Source organism: Pteropus vampyrus, unplaced genomic scaffold (assembly GCF_000151845.1).
Source record: "Pteropus vampyrus isolate Shadow unplaced genomic scaffold, Pvam_2.0 Scaffold200, whole genome shotgun sequence".
Classification (NCBI taxonomy): Eukaryota; Metazoa; Chordata; class Mammalia; order Chiroptera; family Pteropodidae; genus Pteropus; species Pteropus vampyrus.
The window spans coordinates 3,080,850-3,105,754 of record NW_011888981.1 but is presented as its reverse complement, the minus strand read 5'-3'; the positions used below and the strand labels follow the sequence as shown (position 1 = coordinate 3,105,754).

Below are 24,905 nucleotides of genomic sequence, written 5' to 3'. Positions count from 1 at the left end.
TATATGCTGGACCTACCTTCTTAAGCTTTTCGATGTAACCCAAATCCCTCCCTAAATCTTAGATTAACTGTTATAAGCCTGATTTTCATGCCATAACACAGCATCAGTGAAAAAAGATTTAATTCTGCAATTCAAGCATTTCATTCAAGTAATCCATTGTTGTTTATTATTTTTTATATTTATTATTTTTAATTTTTTTCCTGTTAAAAATTGTCTCCTGTGATGATAAGCATATGCTGGCATTTATGAGGAATATATAAGAATGATGTACAATTTACTACAGAATTTATTTATTCTTCTATATTTGAAATAAAAGACATTCAGATAATTTTACGATTTTCATTAATTACTACCTAAGGGGAGAATTAGAAATTATGTGATGATATAAGTAGGTATGGATTGTATAGAAACATTTTATATTTATGGATGGAAGATAGAATTGCTTGTTTAATTAGATATATATCATATTTCCTTATGGAAAAAAACACTATTAGATTATAAAGTACACCATCTGTTTAATAACCAGGTAAGAAAGGATCACTATTGATCAATTATAATGATTACAAAATATATGTTACAATGTGAAAACATATATCTTCGAATTGAGGAAACAGTAATTTTCTTGCCAGTGAGAAACATAGTATTTCCCTTTGAACCTTCTTAGATTTTTAATCTGTTATCATAAGGAATTATATAGATGAAGGTTATTGGTTTTCAGGGTTTAATAAGCCAACAATTAGGAACAACCTCAATGTGCAAATCAAAAGCACAGCCTTTGTTCTTTATTGTTTAATTTTAAGGGGTTGAGGAGGGAGAATAAATTAAAATTATGTGTTCATAGAAAATACAAACACATATATGATCAGCATCACTGATAAGAAATATGCATTAAATGTTGAATTTGGTATGTTCCACATATGGGAGATAAATTATGCGCTAATTTCTTCTTTATTTTTTTTCTCTTTTTAAAAGCATTTTATTTAATTAGTTTCAGGTATACAGTACATTGGTTAGACATTTATACAGTTTATGAAATAATTACCCTGATTCCTCTGTCTTACCTCTGGCTCTGCACATGCCATTATGTTACTGCTGATTGCATTTCCTATGCCGTGCTCCCCACTTTAATAAAGCACAGCACAGCAATTTATTTTGATGCTTAAAATGAATACAAAGGGAAATAAAGATGACAAAGTTCTGCATACTACAACAATATGTGATATATTTGATGGTATAAATGAATACACCAGGATGGTGTTTAATTAAAGGTAGAACTAAATACCCAGAATGCAATACTCATTGGTTTGCTGCTTCAACACAGAATACTTTCGTACAAGTCTAAAAGGTGTCAAAATTAGAAGCTGCAGAGTTAATTCTTGTAATGATTCTAGCTTAAAAGATTTCAGAAGACAAATCTGAAATACTAGTTTTTGTTTTTGTTAGCTATGATGTCAAGGATATTCAGCACAAGAAAAATTCTGTAATACGAGAGAGTCCAGGTATATGTTTTATGTGGTTGGCCTCTGTTGCAAGGTTATACAAGGTTATGTGCAAAAATACTGTCTCAAAAAACACTCTCCATACTAGTCTAGTCTCAGGCTTTTACTAGATAAACTAGAAATAGAATTTATTACACAGCAAGGGCAGCACTGAAAAAAAAAATCTATGATGGGTACACAATAACAATATCATAAGCATCACTTGAATACGTTTGAAAGACTAGCTGATTTCTTGATTTAGTAGAATGTTATGAAGTTCAAGTGGGACTAATGTAGAACAGTATTTTAAATTTGGGGCTTGTACAACAGTTATATAAGTTGATACTATATTAGACCCATATTGATTTCAAAAGAGCTGAATAGGAACATAGAGAATTTTGAATGAAGATCAGAACTGTTTTGGTCACCTGTTTGTATCTGGAAAATAAGTAATGCAGTAACAGGTCTCAGTCTTTTGTGGTGGAAGAGGAATCCTGGGCTGGGAGGAGGAGACTAGAGTTCCTGTCACATCATCATTGTCTAGCCTGGATGAGAACCTGGGAAAGTTATTATATTCTTAGTTTCCTCATTTGTTTTTCTCACATCTCATTTTGTTAAAGGATCAGATTTGATTTGTAAGGGCACTTTACAAATGTGTTAGTAATCATTGGGTATTATGAATAAGCAGGGTGCTATAACCCTATCAGGATGTAAAAAGGTGAGAGTTTTGGAGTAGTCTAGAGCTGACCTGTCCAATATGGTAGCCATCAGCCACATGGGATTGTTAATCACTTGGAAGTTGGCTGGTCCAACGTGAGATGTGCTGAAGTATAAAAGACACACCAGGTTTCATTGACTGTGCAAAAAAGAATGTGCAGTATCTAATTAATAATTTTTTATTGATACATGTTACAAGGATAATATTTTTGATGTACTAGGTTAAATAATTTTATCCTTTTTTAAAAACGTTTTTTAAGTGTGGCTATTAGAAAATTTAAAATTATATATGTAGCTCTATTTTAAAATTATGAAGTTCTGTGTTGAAAGTAGATGGCCAGCAGGGTGTGCTGTGCATCTGCCAGTCCTGCCTTTCTCTCTCTCTCTCTCTCCCTCCCTCCCTCTCTCTCCCTCTCTCTCCCTCTCTCTCTCTCTTCCTTTCCTTCTTTCCTTCTTTCTTTCTTTCTTTATTATTTTTTAAATTAAGTTTATTGGGGTAATATTGGTTAATACAATTATATAATTTTCAAGTGTACATTATAATTTGAAATCTATATATTCTATTGTGTGTTTACCACCCAGAGTCCAGTTTCCTTCAGCTACCATATATTTGATCCCCTTTACCCACTTCACCCTCCCCCCCTATATTTAACCCCCTTTAACCGGTCTACCTCCCTGCTCTTCCCCGACCCCTACCCTTTGGTAACTACTAGTCCATTGTCCATGTCCCTGAGTCTCTGTTTGTCCTGTTCTTTTTTGCTTTTAGGTTTATATCCCACATATAAGTGATATCATGTGATTTTCTGCTTTTTCAGTCTGGCTTATTTTGCTTAGCATGATTATCTCAAGGTCATCCATGTTGTCACAAATGGCAGTATTTCATCTCTTCTTGAGAACTGTTTATTTTTAGCTCATTTTTCTTATATAGTACCAATTAAAATAAATAAATTAGTGATTTGGAATGTATGGGTCTAATTGTTTTTATACACATATATATTTATTTATGTTAACATATTATATATATACAATTTTCCCCTAATTGGCAACAGCAGGGAATGAAATATCTATTGTCTTCACCATATGTGTGGAAAGAAATTTAGCATGTCTTTTTTCTTCTATTTTTTCTTCTATCTCCCCCAACAGTTTTCTTTTTTTCTTTTCTTTTCTTTTTCTTTACTTATTTTTTTGAATTAAGTTTATTGGGGTAACCTTGTTTAATACAATTATATAATTTTCAGGTGTACATAATAATTTAACATCTATATATTCTATTGTGTGTTTACCACCCAAAGTCCATTTTCCTTCAGCTGCCATATATTTGATCCCCTTTACCCACTTCACCCTTCCTCTATCCCCCTATATTTGACCCCTTTACCCCATCTACCTCCCCCCTCCTCTTCCACCCCCTACCCTCTGGTAACCACTAGTCTATAGTCCATATCCATGAGTCTCTGTTTGTCCTATTCATTTGTTGCTTTTAGGTTTATATCCCACATATAAGTGATATCATGTGATTTTTCAACTTTTTCAGTCTGGCTTATTTCGCTTAGCATGATTATCTCGCGTTCCATCCATGTCTCAAATGGCAGTATTTCATCTCTTCTTATGGCTGAGTAATATTCCATTTTATATATGTACCACAGCTTCTTTGTCCAATCATCTATCATAGGACACTTCGGTTGCTTCCATGTACAGCTTCTTTGTCCAATCATCTATCATAGGACACTTCGGCTGCTTCCATGTCCTGGCCACTGTGAATAATGCTGCTGTGAACATCGGTGTGCAAATATTTTTTGGATATGGCTTTTCAAGTCTTTGGGGTAAATACCTAGTAGTGGAATTGCTGGATCATATGGTAGATCAAATCTTAGTTTTTTGAGGAACCTCCATACTGTTTTCCATAGTGGCTGTACCAGTTTGCAGTCCCACCAGCATTATATGAGGGTTCCTTTTTCTCTGCATCCTCTCTAACATTTGTTATTACTTGTCCTGTTGATTATAGCTATTCTAACAGGTGTGAGATGATATCATTTTGGTTTTGATTTGCATTGCCCTAATAGCTAGTGATGTTGAGCATCTTTTCATATATTTGTTGGCCATTTGTATGTCCTCTAGGGAGAAATGTCTGTTCAGGTCCTCTGCCCATTTTTTGTTTGGATCATTTGTTTTTTTGTTGTTATTAAGTCATATGAGTTCTTTGTATATTTTGGATATTAGGCCCTTATCGGAGGCATTGCTTGCAGATATATATTCCCATTCAGATGGTTGTCTCTTTACCTTGTTGACGATTTCTTTTGCTGAGCAGAAGCTTTTTAGTTTGATATAGTCCTATTTATTTATTTTTGCTTTTACTTTCCTTGCCTTTGAAGTCAAATTGATAGAATCCTCTTTAAGTCCAAGGTCCTTGAGTTTTGTTCCTATGTTTTCTTCTATGCATTTTATTGTTTCAGGTCTTATATTCAAATCCTTAATCCATTTTGAGTTTTGGTGTGTGGTGATAGACAACAGTCTAGTTTCATTCTTTTGCGAATGGCCTTCCAATTTTCCCAGCACCATTCTCCACTGTATGTTTTTGGCTTTTTTGTTGAAAATTATTTGCCGAAATGTAGGTTTACTTCTGGACTCTCGATTCTGTTCCGCTAACCAGTGTGTCTGTTTTGCTGCCAATACCATACCGTTTTGATTACTGTCGCTTTGTAGTATAATCTGAAGTTGGGCAGAGTGATGCCTCCAACCTCATTCTTTTTTCTCAGGATGACTTTGGCAGTTTGGGGTCTTTTGTGCTTCCATACAAATCTGATGATTTTTTGTTCTATTTCTTTAAAAAAATGCTGATGAGATTTTGATGGGGATTGCATTAAATCTGTATAATGCTTTAGGTAATAAAGTCATCTTAACTATGTTGATTCTTCCAATCCAAGAACATGGAATATCTTTCCATTTGTATCTTCTTCAATTTCTTTTAATAGGATCTTGTAGTTTTCAGTATATAGGTCCTTCACATGTTTCGTTAAATTTATTCCTAGATATTTTATTCTTTTTCTTGCAATTATAAAAGGAATTATTTTTTCCACTTCTTTTTCTGATGCTTTGTTATTAGAGTATAGGAACGCTATGAATTTTTGAACGTTGATTTTGTATCCAGAGACTTTACTGTATTTGCTTATGGTTTCTAGTAGTGTTCTTGTGGAGTTATTAGGGTTTTCTATATAGTATATCATGTCATCTGCAAATATTGACAGTTTGACTTCTTCGTTTCCTATTTGGATGCCTTTTATATCTTTCTCTTGTCTGATTGCACTCACTAGGACCTCCAATGTTATATTGAATAACAATGGCCTTGCCTAGTCCATGATCTTAGAGGGAGGTTTTTAGTTTTTTACCATTATATACTTTTTTTTTTTTATCTGGTCTCTTTTACTCAGCATAATGTTTTTGAGATTTATCCATGTGATTTCATGTGTCAGTACTTTCTTTTTATTACTTATTAGAATTCCATTAGAAGGATGTAGTGTATGTGTGATTATATTTATATAATCTATTTACCTATAATCTATAATCTATTTATAATCTATAATCTATATAATTATATATATATGTAATCTACATATATAAAATCTATTTACCTGAAAAAAGGCTTTTAGGTTGTTCCAGTTTGGGACTGTTACAGATAAAACTTCTATGAACATTTATATACACGTCTTTGTGGGGACGTATGTTTTCATTTTTCATGGGTAATTACTTAGTGAGATGGATAGTTCACATGGTAAATGCATGTTTATTATAAGAAACTGGCAAACTGTTTTCTGTGGTGCTACCATTTTACATTTCTACAAGCAATATAAGAAATTTCCAGATCCTTGTCAACATTTAGTAGTGTCAGTCTTTTAAGTTTTATCCATTCTAATGTGTGTGTACTGATAGTTTCTTCTGATTTTAATTAGTATTTCCATGTTGCCTACTGTTGTCCAGGATCTTTTTGTGTGCTTATTGACTACTTGTTTATCTTCTTTTATGAAATGTCTATACAAATGAAGTGTCCAATTTTACGTTGGGTAATTTACCTTATTGAGCTGTAAGAATTTTCCATATTCTGAATATAAGCCCCTTTTCAGATACTTGTTTCGTGAACGTATTCTCTGAGTCTGTAGCTTGGCTATTCATTTTCTTAACAGTATTTTCAAAGAGGATGTTTTTAATTTGATAAACTCTGATTTATTAAGTTTTTCTCTGATGGTTCAGGTTTTTTTTTATGTCCTAATTAAGGACTATCTGTCCATCCCAAAGTTGCAAAGCTTTTCTCCTACAATGTCTTCTAGAAATTTTACTATTACCCTCAACATTAAGATCTGTGATTGATTTTGATTTAATTTTTATATATGGTTTGAGATAGGGGTGAGAGTCTTTTTTATCTAGATGAATATCCATTTATTCCAAAATCATTTATGAAAAGACTTTCCTTTGTTGAATCACCTGTGCATCTTCGTTGAAAATCAATCGACCATATAATGGAGGTCCAAAGTTTTGGGTTGTTTTATTCCATTCATCTGTATGTCTGTCTTCATGCCAGTACCATCCTGTCTTGGCTTTGTAGTAATTCTTAGAATCAAATATTCTATCATATCCTCTCAAGTCCTCAGATTTTATTCTTTTTCAAGTTGTTTTGGCTATTCTAGATCCTTTTGAAAACAGAGTTGGGAGTTTATATTTTAGATTAGAATTTAGAGGCAGAGTAGAAAGATCTGGTTTTGAATCTCGATGTATCAGTAAAGGGGATTTTGCATAGTAGTTTCAATCGATAACAATTCTTCCTTATTATTGATATTGTCAGTGTGTTCCTGAAGGTGACATGACCTCCATTTCTACACAGTAAGTTGTCCCCAAATATGTATTTCATAGGAAAGCCTGTTAACTATGTATAGACATTGTATAATCTTAAATGAAAGGTAATTTGTCTCCCTAGTAGTTAATTGCATACAGACTATTGAATAAATCAGATTTAACTTTTGGTCTAAATATTTTCTTTTGTATTCCACTAGAATCTTGAGCTCAATGATGATACTGTTCTAAATGAGATAAAGTTAGCAGATAGTGAACGGTTTCAGATGCCCGACCTGTGTGCTGAAGAGCTTGCTGTTATCCTTGGAATCTGGTAAGTTAATGACTCACTTGGCTACTTTGAACACCTCATGTGTTGGTTCTCTTGTGTTGGGGGAATCTTTATTCAGGAGGTCCCAAGAGTTCTAGATGAACAGGTTATCTTGTGATGCATGTGAAGATCGAGAATCGTTGGGCAACCAATTAAAAGGCTGAAGATTAGGAGTCTCTGGAATTTCCCTTGAGTTGGTATACAAATTCTTCTCTTTCCTCCATAAGCAACATTTCTTTGGTTAGCCTTAGCTAGGACTAGACTCTTAATAAAGTATTTAGGATAGGTGAGACTGACTATTTTGAGGATATTTACCTTTCAAAGGATAGAATTATTTTTTAATATTATAGAACCTTATTTGTGGTGGAAATAGATTTTCCTTTTATTTTTAAATTTTTTTCTATCCCCAAAGCCATTAATCCCTATGAAGAGGTGACTTGGATGTTGTGGTTGGATGGGTTGGTTTGGAAAGGAGACACAGCGAAGGTGAATCTTACAGGTGGCAGACTGGTGAAACAGGGTGGCTAGCTTCTTCCTCTTCCCTTCGACTCTTGCCCTTCTCTGGCCTCCTGCTCAAGTTTGATTTTACCTGAAGGCCACATGCTATAACTTGCCCTGGTTTCTTATACTTCAGTATACCTGACTGCTTTTATGTAATGTAATCGTGGGAAGAATTCCTTAAAATATAGCAATCCTTCAGTAGTTTAGACTACCAGAGTGGGAAAAAGTAATTCCTTTTAAGTTAAATATGACTTTCAGGTATGCATAGTAATATATCCTAAACCTAAATCAGTAAATTATGGTAAAGAATGGCCTTATTCAGTGACTATGTCATAATTATTTGTAATGAGCCTGTAGCATTTCACTTTAGCTGTATACTTTATGCAGTGAATTAAAGACTGGAATTTTATATGTGAGAGGTGAATGTTGATCTATTTTGGATGAGGTTCTTCTCTTGGACAGACTTTTACGCTCCTGTTTACTCATCACAGTCTTAGAACGGAAAGAGCCTTAGCGGTTAATTGGATCATTTTGCCAACTGACACGTAATTCCCTTGTGCAGTTAAACTAGAAAAGTTTATGTATGTGTGTGTGTTGTGTGTGTTTTAAACAAAACGGTTTCATAATTCTTCCCTCATTCATTTATTTTTTCTTACCGACAATAAAAATAAGTTCATTTAAAAAGTAATATATAAATATTTTATGTTCATTATAAAATCTCCAGACAATATTGAAAATTACAAGGAACTGGTACTATTTTGTGGGTGGTATTTTTTTCATTCTTAGTATAAGTAACATTTACAAAATAATTTATATAATATATAAATATAAGTGTATAGAGTAATAATAAAATGAACCTACCAACCAATTTAAGAACTAGAAGATTACAAATATCATTAGCCCAATCTGCGTGCTTCTTGCCCATCTCCTCCTGCCTCTCCTCAGAACGACGCCGCTATCCCAGATTTTGTTTGTCATTTTCTTGCCTTTTCAAAAAATGTATTTACTCACATTTTTATACCTCTAAAGTCAATTGCTTCATTTTGTTTCTTTGAGCTTTATCTTACTGTATGTAGTCTTTTGTGATTCGCTTTTTTCTCTCATTATTGTGTTTGTATGATTCATTCATGTTTTATGTGTAGCTGCAATTTACTTTGCAGTATAGCAGTCCTTTGGATGAACATTTCTCAATTTATAGTCTCCTTTGGACATTGGAATGTTAACAGATTTTTCCTATTACACACAATATTACTGTGGATTTTTGCGTGCCTAATTCCTGATATACCCATTCAAGAATTTCTCTGGGCTCTAGTACCTAGGATGGAATTACTGAGTTCGGGTTATAGGAATGTTCACTTTACAAGATAGTACTAATTGTTTTCCAGAATTACGATACCAAATCATACTTGAACCAGCAGGATCTAAGAAGTCACATTGTTTTGCCTCAGGCAAAAATTAAGACATCATCAAATGATTATAATAATATTTTAATTTTTTGGCATGAATTTAATAAATAGGAGTTGATGTTATATTAATTCTTTTCATTTTCTTTGCAGAATGGCACAGATGGATTTCTTTTTTCCCAGTAAAATAAATTTTGTTGATATTTAGTACGCCAGCCACGTTTTTGTGAGCGTTCTATTACTTTCGTACTTACTTTGGCAAACTCATATCTCTATTTGTACAGAATACAATAATGTTAAAATATGTGCTTTCAAATATGTAAAATAAATTTACTTTGCCTTTTAAAAATTATATTTCATTAGATACAAACATGCGTTTTAGAAGTAATTTGCTTTTTTTTTTTTAATTTAAAGCACAAATTTCCAAAAGAGTAACCCGGTGCATAAATTAACTGCAGAGGAGCTGCTGGCATTTATATCGGTAAGTAATGTCTCTATTCTTTCCATTTTCATTGTTTTTCCTTGTAAATTATTTTGCCTCTGATATATTCTTGCCTCAGATTGCTCATATGGAAACACTGCCACTTAAGGACATTAAGGGAACAAAAACTCATCATTGTAGTTTCCAAACTGCATCCATTTTGCTGCTGATTTAAACAATAAATATTTTTCTTCATACTGCTGGAGTTTGAGGGCAGTGACCAAATATTTCTTGTTCACTGTTCCCAGGGCATCGCACATAATAGGTGCACGGACATGATGAGTATAGGACTTCAGGGAGCCAGGAGCAGAACCAGGAGAGCATGTGTTACAGAGGCTGAGGATGGAGGCGGTGTCACGAGCATGAGGGTTGCTTGTTAGCATTCAGCAACACAGAGTAGTCAGAAAAGGCTGTGGGCTTTGATGATTGGGGGTGCATTGCTTACCTCTAGGACAGTTTCATTACAGAGAATTAAGGAGGGAGTGGGGTATAAAAATAAAGTTGATACAGGTCACCGTTGGCGAAGAAGGGTAGCAAAAAGGAGAGTAATAGATGTTTGAGGATTCGAGATCAAAGAAGGCTTTTCAAGAAGAGAAAAGTCACAGAGCAAGGAATCAGTATCTTTAGCTTTATGGAGAAAAAGAAGATATACATATCTTTCATGAACAGAAGTTGGTTAAGATACATTATTTTTTTGAAAGCATTTTTATAGCATGGTTAGGAATCAAGTTAGAATTCTGATGTTTTCTTTATTATTTTTCAGATAAGGTAAAAATAAAATATTTTTATCTGGTGGAAAGAAAAGCTTACTTTGTACTGTAGTATACATTTTGAAAGTTACTGTTTTCTACATATCATTTTGGAACTGGTTGGACGTTAATCATTTGAGTACTTGGTGCCTATTTTATTTTCCCACTTAGAAATCTTTGGTGTTTATCATTATAGCATATCTGTGTTTAGCTTACTATGTAGAAATGTCCCTATTTATTCATAACATATGCTATCAGGAATTTGACATAAAATATTACACACATTTAAAATATATACATATTAAAAAATTATTATGCACCTCCCATTTATTCATGCATTTCAGTATCTATTGAATACTTAATATATACCAGGCATTGTGCTATTGGTCATTGGGGATACAGCAGTAAACATTCTTTTTGCTCTTGGAGTTTTCATCAATTTATATTCCTGTGGGGGAAATACAGAGCAGACAAAGAAAGCAATAGATGTTTAATAGATGTTTAATGGAGGTGAGCAGGGGAAATATAAAGCAGGCTAAGAGAATAACAATGGGATGAGAATGGCTGTTTTAGGCAAGGTGGGGGGAAGATCTCAGTGGGAAGGTGACACTGAACTCAGGTCTGTATGAAGTGAGGCACAGGGGAGGATGCGGGGGTCTGGAATGGTAGTGAGCTTACGTCAGCGTAGGGAAGTACAGAGCTGGAGGGGACAAGTGTCTAGATGATAAATGAAGGCTAGGACACTTAGGTCTTTTTGATGACTGAGGTAAACAGGATGTAGCACATGGCAGGAAATGTTCCTGCTGGCCTCTCCTGGGGGGACAGTCAATAGTAACATCTTGGGACCGGTCTCATAAGTGCTTTATTGTGGGATATATGTATTATCCACATTATCTTGAAAAGACACTAAAATACTCTATTTATATTCAAACAGTTTTTTTTTTTAACTTTTCTTGTGGATGGGGGTATATATCTTCCTTTTTTAAACCTTTCTTATCCTACTTCTTTTCTATTTTTAAATTTATTTTATCGTTTTTTTTCCTCCATATTGTAAGGTACTTCTGAAGTAATTGACTCTGATAACTTCTGGTGGTCGTTAATGCATCCCTCCTCACTTGCAGTGAAGATCATAAATCCAAATTTCATACTTTCCCCCCAAGGGCTTTACAGTGCATAAGTTTTTTGCTCTCTCCCCTGCAGCTCTTCCAAATCAGAACTGACCTCGGGACTGATGTCCTTTTGGAGGAGAGATGTTTGATTGCGGTGCTTCATGGTGCTAGGCCTAACTCTTCTAATGAGACAAGTTAATCCCAGGGAGATCTTTAATTGCTGAGTAGTAGGGCAAGGAACTTAAATGTGAGGAGAGCTTTTATGAGCCCTGTGCCTACTTTGTGTTCTACAGCACCCATTTTTTTTTTTTTAATCCCAGAGGAACCATACAGAATACACCAGAAAAACCCAAATCAGCCCTTGTCAACTCTTCCTTCATCATCTGTCCTCCTCTTATCCCTTCCTTGTGCATGATACTGAATCAGAAAATAAGATGGATTAGAAAGTGGCCCCTGGTGTTAATGAAAAATTTCACTGAAATTTGTATCTTGTGTAACTATATATCCTGTATGAAAGTATCATTTATTTATAACCTGCATAACTCCAAAAGAGTATTTGAGGCAAGAGGGAACACTTTTAGGTACCACCCCACTTCTGAACTCTTGAACTTTTGTCTGTGCTCCTCTTTTAACAAGAATCACATTTGGACTTATAACTATTTATGTATATGTCTTATCTTCCCTTCAAGACCGTAAACTCCCAGTTTTAAGGACTGGCTCTGTTCTTCTCGGAGTCTTCTACAAGGCCTGGTACAGTGCTTCAATGCTTTATTCATAGTCGTTGCTCAATAAATTATGCACAATAGGAGTGAAATGAAATACACTAGAACCCTGGAACAGGATGTGTGTCTGTCCCACAGCTTAGTGCGCATCGCTCCACTTAGTTCCATAACTTAGTAGGTCCGCTTTAATGTGGTGTACCACTAGTGGATCCTTACCTAGCGGTAAGGACAAGCACTGGTTTCATCTTTCTCTTCTGTAAAATGGGGAAGGAGAGGTGTGCCCCTCCTTCAGCGCGGAAGACTTGTTTTGAGGATCACGTTACAGAATGCACATGAAAGTACTTCAGAGAAGGTAGAAGCCGGTGCACGCCTAGCATTCAGGGTCACTGGTTTGTGGGCGAGCGGTCCAGTTTTCAAGGACTAGGATTTTTTAGGTGGGTAAGACCTGTTTGGAATTGGCTATAGATGTGGGAGAGAAGGAACGAAGAGGAAAGCAGCAGCATGCTCTGTCTTGCTGAGCATCCATTCCCTGCTCTGGCCTGGGACTGAGGTTGTGAACTATTGAGGCTATGAGGTGTCTTCCTTTGCTGATAGAAGAGCAAGTACGATAGAAGTCTTAATATTCTTACCAGAAGATCGTAAGGACTTAAAGGGATAGGGACCATAATTATTGGGCATTTGGTAGTTCTTGAATAAACAAATGAATGGCTTATTGGTCGTGAATTTCATTTAGTTTTAATGAACTGTCCTAAAGTTTACTAAAACAATGGTAAAATCTTTTTTGAAGTTTTTGCCAGTATTTTTATGTTGGTGCAGCATGTTGAAATATATGTGAGATATGTTGGGAAAATGTTTTAATTCAGCAATATCAGAAGCTTGTCCTAAAAGGAACACTTTACTTTTTTTAAGGTTGTCATTAAGTAGTGCTATTTCTGAGATATGATATCTGCACATTTCAGGAAAACTGAATGAGTCATTGTAAAAATAACCCATATTGTTTTAGAGAGCCTTTATGTTATATCGGCCTGATAATTTAAAATTAGCCATTTTATCTACGTTATTTCCTTTCAGATGAGCCAAGTCAGTGACATTTAGTAATGCTTTTAATTTCCTTTCATTGTTGAAAAGGGGAACAATTTGGTTAAATCAGACAGGTGTTTCAGTTTTAATTGGCAAAAGTTTTGCTCAAGTGTGAATTGATATTGGCAGCCTGCCTTATGACTGTCTGCCTGAAACCCCAAGGTCTGTATAAATGAAAAGAAGAAAAAGGCCTTTGGAAGTTATACATTATATTGTATGGATTTTCTATTTCTGCTATTAATTTTAAAGTTATTTAATAAATACTTAGTCGTGAACATAAAATAGTTTGCTAACCATTTTTACAAGTTAAAATGACACCTATTTTTCTTTTAGGGCATACTTCTTAATTTGAATTTTTTAAAGATAGGTGGTATAATTTTGTTAGACAGCCATGATTCTTCTAATAGTGTTGGCATTAAGTAGGGTAGCTCAGGATTTTCCTTTTCTTTCTGATTTGAATACTTGTCTCCCAAATGTTACTCTGTGCATTTTAATTTAATAGGCATTCATTCATTGGTAATGAATCTTGTAGCTATCTCTGAGTTATAACTTGGTAACTTTTAAAGAAGGAGATGGGTGTATTTTGTGGCTCATATCAGTATATTTTACTTCTTGTATCAGTTTTTAGGTTAACTGTTAGAAAGCAGAGACTTAATAAATATTTTTTGACTGGAGTTAAACTGAATTTCTTATATATATCCTATTTCAGAAATAGGGTAATAGGATTTGTGGGATCTTACAAGGTTCTGTTCTTACACCATCTACTTTGGTAACGGCTCCTTCTTTCTTCACAGTTAACTGTGGCTTGAGGTTAATGCTTACTTGTGGGTTTACTTTTAGTCATGTTGAAGTAACTGGTACTGGATTTGAACTCTCATTGTAAACAACTACAAAACTGGACAAACTATATGAAACAGCAATATATGGAAAGGATAATAAGTCATGACCAAACAGTGTTAATCTCAGCAATGCAAAATTAGTTTAATATGAAACAATCAATGTAATTCACCTTATTAGTATAGCAAAGAAAAAAAGCCACAGAATTATCTCAATAGGAATAGAAAATCAGTTGAAAAAAATTCAACAGACTTTTATTACAAAAACAGTAAACTAGGATTAGAAGGGATTATCAACCTGATAAAAGTCATCTGTGAAAAATCTGTAGTTAAAATCATTATTGATGAAAAATAATCTTCCTTCCCCAAAATCAGGAAAAGACACTTCTATTCTTCATTGAACTAGAAATCCCGGCTAGTGCAATAAGAAGGTTCAAAACATATGCAAATTGGAAAGGAAAATATAAAACCATCATTATGCATAGACAACACAAGAATTGACATGAAAGCTACTAGAACTAATGAACAAGGTTTGAGAATACAAGCTCAATATAAAAAAGTTGGTTGTGTTTATATGTTACTAGCAATGAATAATTGGGAAACATTTGAAACCATTTATGATAGCATAAAATATCAAAAGTTTAGTGATAAATTTAACCGAAGTATGACATGTACACCAAAAATGACAAATAATGCTGAGAGAAATTAAAGAAGATATAAAATAATTAGAATGCTTAATATTGTTGAATTGACAGTGCTCCCAAATTGAGCTTTAAATTAAATCAAATAGCAATCAGAATCCCAGTAGGCATTTTTTTCTTTGCAGAAATTGATAAGCTGAATTTAAAATTTATTTGGAGGATTTCTACTCCTGTGAAGGTCTAGTAAGCTCTGATTGGAACCATCCTTCTGCAGATAAAAATTATAAATGATGGACAAAATACAAAAAACAACTACCTGGTGGCACTCAGGAATGACCAAATGCAGAACGATTCTGGAGATAATTTTTTGCTTGGAAGAAGAGAATGGCATTGGATGATTTTCTTGTTTTTGTTGTTTCTATCCTGTTGTTAAATCTCAGTATTTAAATACAAGGCAGCTAAAACTCTGATAGTAATTTAACAGTTGGACAGTTTGGGGCTACCAAGGCTGCTGGAATGTGAGACAAACAGTCATTTCATAAAGGAGAGAGTCACAGATGAAGATTCTTATATTTTGTGTATAAACTTTGTCTAAGTCTGTCTCACCCCTGAGCTACACATGTGCAGGGCATACTCTTAAGTAGCTCAGCTTAAGATAAAGGAACTCAGATGAAATTTGAGCAGCCACCCAAGAGACCGTGTTTAGTCAAACCAAGTTTGTGTTAAAATAGAAAAGCCCAACACTTTGGAGCAATATAACCAAAATTATACTCAACAGTAGAACATTGATGGTATGTAGGGTACCATTCAAAATTGCTCAGCGAATGAAGAAAATGTGAGCCATGCTCCAGAGTAAAGACAGTCAATGGAGACTGACTGTGACATGACTTAGATGTTGGAATTAGCAGACAACGATTAAAGGAAAAAAGCTTCTTTGATTATACTCAGCGACGTAAAGGAAAAATGCTCATAAAAATCTCAAAGAGAGAAATTTGTAGAGAAAGATAGAAACTATAAAAAAGAACCACATAGAAATCTTATAAATGAACATGGAATATGTGAAATGAAAGTTCTCTGGATGAGATTAATTATTGAATGGAGATGACACAAGAGAGCATTAGAGAATTTGAAGATAGATCAATAGAAACTATCCAGTTTGAAGAATAGAGACAAAAAAAGATAAAAATAATGAACAAGGCCTTGTGGATATGTGGGACAGTATCAGAAGGCCCAATACACATATAATTGGAGTGCCTGAAGGAGAGAAAATAGGGCAGGAAAACATATTTGAAGAAATAATGGCTAAAACTTTCCCAAAATGTATGAAAGTCATATATAGGCATACGTCAGACCACGGCAGTCAAGCAAGTATCTCAATAAAGTGAGTCATAATCTCTTTGCTGGTGGAGGGTCTTGCCTTCAATTTGTAAAAAACAGAACACATGTGAAGTGCAGTGAAGCAAAGTGCAATAAAAGGAAGTATGCACGTGTTTATGGATTCAAGAAGCACAGTGAGACCTGAGCAAGGTAAAACTAAGATAACTATGCCAACATATGTCATAATCAACCTGCTGAAGGTAAAACAGAGAAAATGTAATGATAAGAAGCAAAAAAATGATATTAATGACTACAAATGTCTCCAACTTCTCATCAGGGCTATGGAGGGCAGAAACAGTGGAACAGTGTTTTTAAAGTGCTAAAAGAAAAATATATCAGCCCAGAATTCTATATTTAGTAAAAATATCTTTCAAGAATTATGGCCAAATGAAGACATTTTCAGATAAAAGAAAACTAAGAGAATTTGCTTTCTGCAGACCTATACTGTGTGCTATAAAAATGCTAATGATTCTTTAGGCTGAAGTGAAATAATCCATATAGAAGCTCAATGTTTTATATAAAGAGCATCTGAAATGGTAAAATGCTGGATAAATATAAAAGAGCATCATTTTCCTCACAGTTTCTTTAAAATACATCTTTCTGTACGTGGCCTTTTCACGAGCACATGGTGTATTTAGTAGACCATGTGCTGGGCAGGTAAAACAAGCCTCAGTGAGTAAAATAACATCATAAGAAGTATACTCTGTTTCTACAAAAGAATTAAATTTGACACAAATAACTATTAGTATCTAGAAAAACTCCAAATATTTAGAAATCAAATAATTAAAGTATTTAATCTATGGATCAATGAAGAAATCACAAAATAAATTTATGTATAAAAGTCAATTATTACCTAAATCATTGACTCAATGTTACAACAATTTTCTCATGGTTCCTTAAAGTAAAATTATTGCAACATTAGGGTAATGAGCAATTTTTAACTAGGACACTAAATGCATGACCCATAAAAGAAAATTTGACTTAGTTAAAATTAAAACCTCCCACTCTTTAAAAGACATCATTAAGAAAATGAAAAGACAGACTGGGAGAAAATGTTCACAGTATATATATCTTGTAAAGGACTCGTATCCAGAATAAAGTAATAATAATTATAGGACAAACAAACCAATTATAAATGAACCAATGATTTGAACAGACACTTTACCAAAGATCTATGAATGACCAATAAGAGCATGAAAAATGCTTAGTATCATTAGTCATTGGGAAAATACAAATTAAAACCACAGGAAGACACCACTATATACCACTTAAAAGATTTGTAATACCGTGTGGGGTAGTTGGAACTCTCATACATTGTAAATGAAATGTAATGTTAAATGGTACAACCCCTTTGGAATGCAGCTTGGCACTTTCTCACACAGTTAATCATCAATTCCACCTCTAGGTATTTATCTATGAGGAATGAAAGTATATGTCCCCACAAAGACTCATACACAAATGTTCATAGCTGTTTAGTCCATAATAGCTTAAAACTGGAAACAACCCAAATGTCCATCAACAAGTGAATGATAAACTGCCTTATGTTGATCTAAAGAAATAATTCTCAACAATAAAAATAAATGAAGTACTTGATACATGCAACAGTGTGAGTGAATCTGAAACACTTGATTTTGAGTTAAAAAAGCCAGACTATATGATTCCATTTAGTTGGAATTCTAGAATAGGCAAAACTAAATCTTAATAATAGAAAGTAGGTCACAGATTCATTGCAGAGAGGTGCAAGGGATTTTTGGGTTGATGGAAGTTTTGTATATCTTGACTTCATGGTAATTACATAGGTGTATACATTTTTCAAAAACAGATCAAATGCTACAGTAAATGGTTTTAATATTTTTATATCTATCTTATATTTCAATAAAGTCACTAAGAGTAACCTAAAGGGGGAAATGCATATGTGTTATTTAGGGCTATAATATTTAAGATTGATTAATTTATCAAAATAGATTTCGGTTTCAGTATAGATAAGTCCTTGTCATCAGCTTGAGAAATACAACACAAAATACTCAACTACCTGATATGTTAAGTGAGGAAATGTAGAAGGAGAACAAATTCCTAGTAGAAAATTGCTCAGTGTTCACATTGAGTATGAAGCACGCTTTGTTTTTAAGGCCAAATTAGGCTAGTTTTTTCAAAATAATTTTGGAAACTTGTGTTTAAAAGAAACCCCATATGTAAGTGGAGGAATATACTGAACCGAGCTCTAGTTGGGGTTACTCTTGACCCTCAGCATCTAACACAGGTTGTCGATAATCAAATGTTTGTTGAATTGAATTTTTTCCCCTCATATTTAAGAATCAACATACACAACAGAGGGAAGCTAGGATGAATGTAAAATCTTAAGAGGTCATAGGGCAGAAAACTTGTGTATACAATAGCATAAGTAATTGACATCTAAAAGAAAGCGAGGTATTAATATATGATTTCAAGCAACTTCTGTTAATGGATATAAAAATAGTAGAATTTAATTATTTTAAATCTGTAAATGCCATTTTTAGTAGAATCTGTATCAGGCCTGGAGATTAAACTATTGGTTGTGTGGCAAAACGTTATTACTTGGGTGAAAGAAAGGTACACACAGGAATTCTTTGTATTAGTCTTGCAAGTTTTCTGAAAGAGAAAATACTTTGAAAATGAAAAGTTAAAGGAAAAAAACCACTGGCACAAAACTATACAGAAAATGAGCAAAGGCTATCATTGCTTATGACTAGATAACTGTTCTTATTTTGGGTTGAAGATATAACTGGGCTGTCTGGGACATACTCAGTCAACCATTAAACATCTGTCAATCTGTCTATGTCCCTTACTGGGTTTCAACCTTGTGTCTTGCCCCATATTGTCTTTAGTAGCAAAAAAAATAGGGAGGAGTTATGCAATAAACCTAAAGACATAGATTAAAATGAAAGAAAGAGAGGGGGGCGGTAGAGGGAGTCAAAAGGGTCTAATATGTGGTGACAGAAAGAAATCTAACTATGGGTGGTGAACACACAGTGCAATATATATATGCCTTACTGTTAAATCGTACACCTGAAACTTACTGGATTTTGTTAACCAATGTCACCATAAAAAAAATTTTTTTTCTAATCTAAAAATGGGTGGAATTGGGGAGCAGGAATTAAAGAGGGAAAAAAAATATCTAAAAATGATTTTGTGCAATAGCAAGATCATCTAAATATTATTTATTAAACCATTTTATAGAATAAGCAGTACTGATTTCATTGCATACATTTGACTTTTAAAGTGAATCTTATTATCATTCATTAGGCTGGTGAGAAGCAGAATCGGTGATGACAGAGAGCATTAGTATAAGGTAAAGTAAAAAAACCTTAAAGTAAAGCCCTTTAGTGCGGCTTACATTTCCCAGATAGGAGAAATATATGGTACTTACAGCTGGAATGGTAATACATTTGATATTAAGACATCTTATTCAAACTCATGGCTTTGTGCTTCTGCTTTTGGCCATCATCAAAGCTAAAGCTCTTAGGCTTTTTGACATTATGAATCAATATGATGTTAAAAGATGAAAAATTCAGTTTGAAAATAATTTATACATTTTAAATAGGTCTGCTTTTCATGACTGTGTGCAGGGTGCATCTGGTAGTGGCTGATGAACTGGCGTCTCCGGAATGCAGATCTCTTTTTTGAGGCAGCCAAATGACCAACAGCTTGATCTCTCTGGTGTCTGCTTTCTGTATGAAAGTTTGCAGAGCGAAGAAGAGAGCTCTGAAAACGTTGTAATAGCAGGAGATCCAGAATCTCAGGATTTGCCAAGCTTGCTACCAGATATGGTAGAAGAAATAAAGGTATAAAACATAAGACTTGCCTTCATGGAATTTTTAATTTAGCCAAGATCAGATAAACTTATGAAAATGTAATTAGCAATACAAGGCAGTTTAAACTACAAATTGATAGCACAGATAAATAAATCCCCTAACTGCCCAGAAAATAAGAACATATTTAGGACAGAGCAGTCAAAGAAGGCTTTGTTCACTAAGTGGGGGTTCGAGTCGGGTCTTGAAAGACAGCTGGGATTTAGATGGAGTGATAGTATGAGCAAAGGCAAGGAGATGGGAAGGACCGAGCTGTACTGGGTTTGTTTAGCTGTGCTGGAAGATTTGTTTAGGGCAATAGTAAAGCTTGGGGAAAATAGATTTGAGGCAGATTTTAAATTGTCTACAGAGCAAGGAAGGATAGGGAATTTGGCCTGCTGTTCTACTTCACAGGGAATAATTTATAGACTAAATTTGGAATTTAAACTTATTGTCATTTGGTATTGATTTTAACAGCAAATGCTCTTTTAAATAGATCACCATGAAGGGAGAATGATTCTGCTCTTTATAGTGTGTCTTTGTTCCTTGCTTCGTAAGGTCAGCTTGACTTGGGTGGGCATCTCCCGATTTATGTGTGAAAAGCAGCTATCTGAAAGCTCCTTTGTGTTTAAAGGGACAGACTGGCTGGCTGTCATATCCAGGATCCAGGTGACCTCTAGAAAGACATTATTTGAAAAGTGCAGTGATGAGAATGAAAAGGAAATTTGTTTTTAATAAAAACAACATTCCAGATCCTCCTCTTTGATGGTGTTCAGAAATTTTTTTTGCTACTTTTCTGGGAATGCGACTTGTGTTGGATATAGTCAGAAATTGTTAGCCAGATAAAATAATACCTGTGTGTATAGTGTGTCATAGTATTAAAATTTACTTTTTAGTGTGAGGTAGGGTGTTATTTACTGACTTTTTCGTTTTAAGCAGTTAACAGTTTAAGATTTTAGCTTATTACAGTTCCTTTTTTTAGTATGAATCCTAGTGTCAGCTCAGGTGGTGTATCTTAGAGTGATAAGCACCTCCTATGCCATGCAGAGCAGACTTCCTGTTGCTCTCAAAATATCTTACACTGCTTATCAGCAACTGCTGAAGTGGATTGATTCTTTAACTGAAGAAACATTGTAACTATAAATAAAAGAGATATTACTAGAGTTTATCTCAGCGTTCACAATAATAATAGAAATATTAAAGGGTATTCACCTTTCATAGAATTTGGTCAGTGAGATTTGAGGAATGAGCGAAATTTTCTTAAAACAGCCGCCTAAGTGTTATCACTCTCATGAGGTGGTTTCTGGTCTCTGCCCTGATACGGTGGGAATTCCATCGCCAGTGACACAGTGTTCTTTAGCATTGTCCTGATTCTCAAAGTGCTGCTAGTTGAACATACCAAATTTCTTAAACGTCTGTTTTTTACTGGATTTTTAGCCATATGCATAATTTAGTGAGCTGATAGTTTATCAAACTACTTTTGTTAATAAATCCCAGGTAAAAATAAATGGACTTAAAAATGTAGCATTTGTAACTGTCTGGTTCTACTGATATGTGGTACCTAGAGTAGTCAGATTCATAGAGGCACAGAGTAGCATGGTGGTTGCAGGGGACTGGGGTGGGGGTGATGTGTGCTTCAAATGGTTAAGATAGTACATTTTATGTTATATGTATTTCACCTCAATTAAAAGAAATTAAAAAGGAGAAAAGGGATAACACCTGCAATAATGCCGAACAACATCAAATTCTCAGGAATAAATCTATCAAAAGATCTATAAGACCACCATACTAAAATCTATGAAACATTATTAAGAGAAATTAATGAAGAACTAAATATGGGATATGCTATGTTCATGGAGAACTAAATATTTTAAAATTTCAAGTCTTCTCAAATTAACCTACATAATGCAGTCCCTAACAGAATCCCAACAGTTTGATTTTTTTTTTTTTTATTTTTTTTTTTAGGTGAGGCAACCCTTGGTTGACCTCAAAGATTGCAAGGACCTTGTTAGTTTACAATCCCTTATTTTTTATTTTTTTATGCCTACAGTACCTGGTCTTCCTAGGTGGTCTCCCATCCAAGTACTAACCAGGCCCGACCGTGCTTAGCTTCCTAGATCAGACGGGATCGGGCTTGTTCAGGGTGGCGTGGCTGTAGACAAGTTTGATTTTTTTGGTTGTTGTTGCTGTTGTTTTTTGGTTTTGTGGAACTCAAGCTGACTTTAAAGTTCATATAGAAATACCAAGGGCTAAGAATAGCTATGGCAGTGTTGAAGAAGAGCTGGAGTACTTATACTGCCAGACAGCAAGCCTTATTATGAAACTTTATCACTTAAGACAGTCCTCAGCATATGGTGGTCCTTGGACTGGCAGCATGAGCATCACCTGGGAGCTCGTGAGAAATGGAATTTCTCTGGCTCCACCTCAGTCCTTACTGAATCAGAATCTCTGGGGCTGGGGCCAAGGAGGGAGCATTTTAACAATCTCTGTAGGTTATTCTCATGTACTTAAAGTTTGAGAAATACTGAATTAAGACATTTTGACATAAGAAACTACAAACCAATCACAGTTCATCTGATTTATGACAAAGTTAGCATTACAGTATGATGAAGATGAGGTAAGCTTTTCAATAAATGGTACTAGATGATTTATATCCATATGGAAGAAAACTATCTTAACCCCTATATCAGACTATATGTGCAGAAATCAATTCCAGATTGAATATGTAAAAGCGAAAAGCAAAACTATAAAGCTTTTAGAGGAAAAATATAGGAGAACATCTTTAAGACCTAAGACAAACAGGAAAATAAAGCTCTAACAGTAAAACAAAAAAAATGATAAACTGGATTATATTAATATTAAACACTCTTTCTATCTTGCCAGCACATAGAATATGTTATATAAGTGTTTGTCAAGTAAGAATAAGTAAATAATATATTACCTTCAACAAAATGGCAGAGGACTTGTATCCAGAAACTATAAATACTTACAAATTATCAAGAAAAATTCTGAAAACTCCATAGAAAATAAGAGGCAAAAGGACTTCAATGGGACTTAATAAAATGGTCATTAACATATTAAAAGGTACTTAACTTTATTAGTCATGAGAGAAATGCAAATCTGAACTATAAAGGAATACTGCTACATACCCATCAGAATGGGTAACATGCAAAAAATAGACAAGATTGAATGTTGTAAGGATGTTAAGCAGTAAGAACTCTCTCATGTTTCTGATAAAAGAGTGTGAACTAGAGTAGTAACCTTTTAGAAGTTTGGCAGTATCTATGAAAGCTAAATATGTTCATATTCTATGACCTAACATTTTCACTCCTAAGTATATACCCAGCAGAAATATTTGTATATGTTCACCTAAAAAACATGTCTTAGAATGTGCAGAACACATTTATAATAGCCCCAAACTGGAAACTGCCTAAATGCCCATTAGCAGTATAATGGTTAAATTGTATATTTTTGCAATGGAATATTATGGAGCAAAAAAATGAACTTTCTACAATTGTACGAATAAATCTTTCAAACATAATGTTGAGCAGAAGAAGCCAGATACAAAAAAAGAGTACTCTATGATTACATTTGTATAAAGTAGGAAAGCGTGCACACTGATCTTTGGTGTTAGAAGTCAAGTTAGTGGTTACTCTTTGCAGAAAGCAGGGGATTGGTGAAGACAGAGAACAAGCTGGACAATGGGATGCTGGTAATGGTGATCTGGGTGCTGGTTACATAGATCTTCTCAGTTTGTGAAAATTCATTGTATTTGTGTGTACGTATATATGTGTGTGTATATATATATATATGTATATATTTATAATGCTTTAATAAAAAGAAAATCAGATCTAGTAGCCATTTCTATGCCACATGAGACTGAAAAATCTGTGGAAAGAGTCATATAAGACATTCATATTCATTGTCAGATAAATTACAATGGTCATTCTTTCATTATTCTAAAAGAACAGTATCTTTAAGAAAAGGAATGTTAATAAAGCACTTTTCTCAGCACATTTAAACCAAACTAGAATTTCTTATATAAAACTAAATAATTTCTTTCAGACTGTTAATGAATTTGTTCCAGTTTCTTGTATGAATGTATTAAGTTTAAGTGTTGGACTGTATCTTTCATATAGTCTAGGTGAAGGCAGACCATGAACCCCCAAACTTATCATCTCAGCTAATTCTTCGCTCAAGAATTGATAGGCTCAAAGAAATAAATCTTTGAGCCTATCATCTTTGAGATTTATTTCTTTGAGCCTATCAATACTAGAAAGCATCAAGATTCAGGATGACCAATTATTTCTACATGAAAAAAAAAGTGACAATGTCTTGCAAAAAGTACAGAATTGTCGATCACAGCTTATTCACACAGCAGATTTTTGCCATGTATCTAGGTGATTTTGTGGTTTTGTTTATCTTCTCAAAGAAAAAGAAATGTAATGGTTATGGATGTAAGGAGTTTTCTACAATAGAGATAAAAGAGTATGCTGTAATAATGGGCAACCAGTTTTTTCAAGTTACTGCTGTCTGAACATTTCACCAAATATCAGGATGGAGCTGCCAGATACCCTGAAGTTTACAAGGACATAGTTTAATCATAGTGGGACATTATTTGGGTTTATGTCACTTGGGAAAAATTCTAATAAATTGATTATTTGTGCAAGTCAAGAGCTTATTGTTGTGCACAACTGCTGTTTGCCACTGCATATAGCTAGCTAGTGTTAGCATTTTAGACTTTAAGATAACTAACATCAATGGTTTTTCATGTCTGAGTCGCCAAGCTGGGCACTGGCAGGTTGAACACTGCTATAAACCTTAGGTGGAATGGT

The 24,905-nt window shown here is 34.1% G+C and overlaps 1 protein-coding gene and 1 pseudogene across 1 annotated transcript in view; one reads left to right on the top strand and one right to left on the bottom strand.

The window, feature by feature from the left end:
• Positions 1-24,905, top strand: part of TTC27 (tetratricopeptide repeat domain 27) — a 138,141-nt gene that overhangs the window by 31,948 nt on the left and 81,288 nt on the right. Inside the window, exons 8-9 of the mRNA XM_011372100.2 lie at positions 7,235-7,347; positions 9,663-9,729. Coding sequence (XP_011370402.1) covers positions 7,235-7,347; positions 9,663-9,729 — 180 coding nt within the window. The remainder of the gene's footprint in view (positions 1-7,234; positions 7,348-9,662; positions 9,730-24,905) is intronic.
• On the bottom strand, positions 22,112-22,230 carry LOC111746760 (annotated as a pseudogene).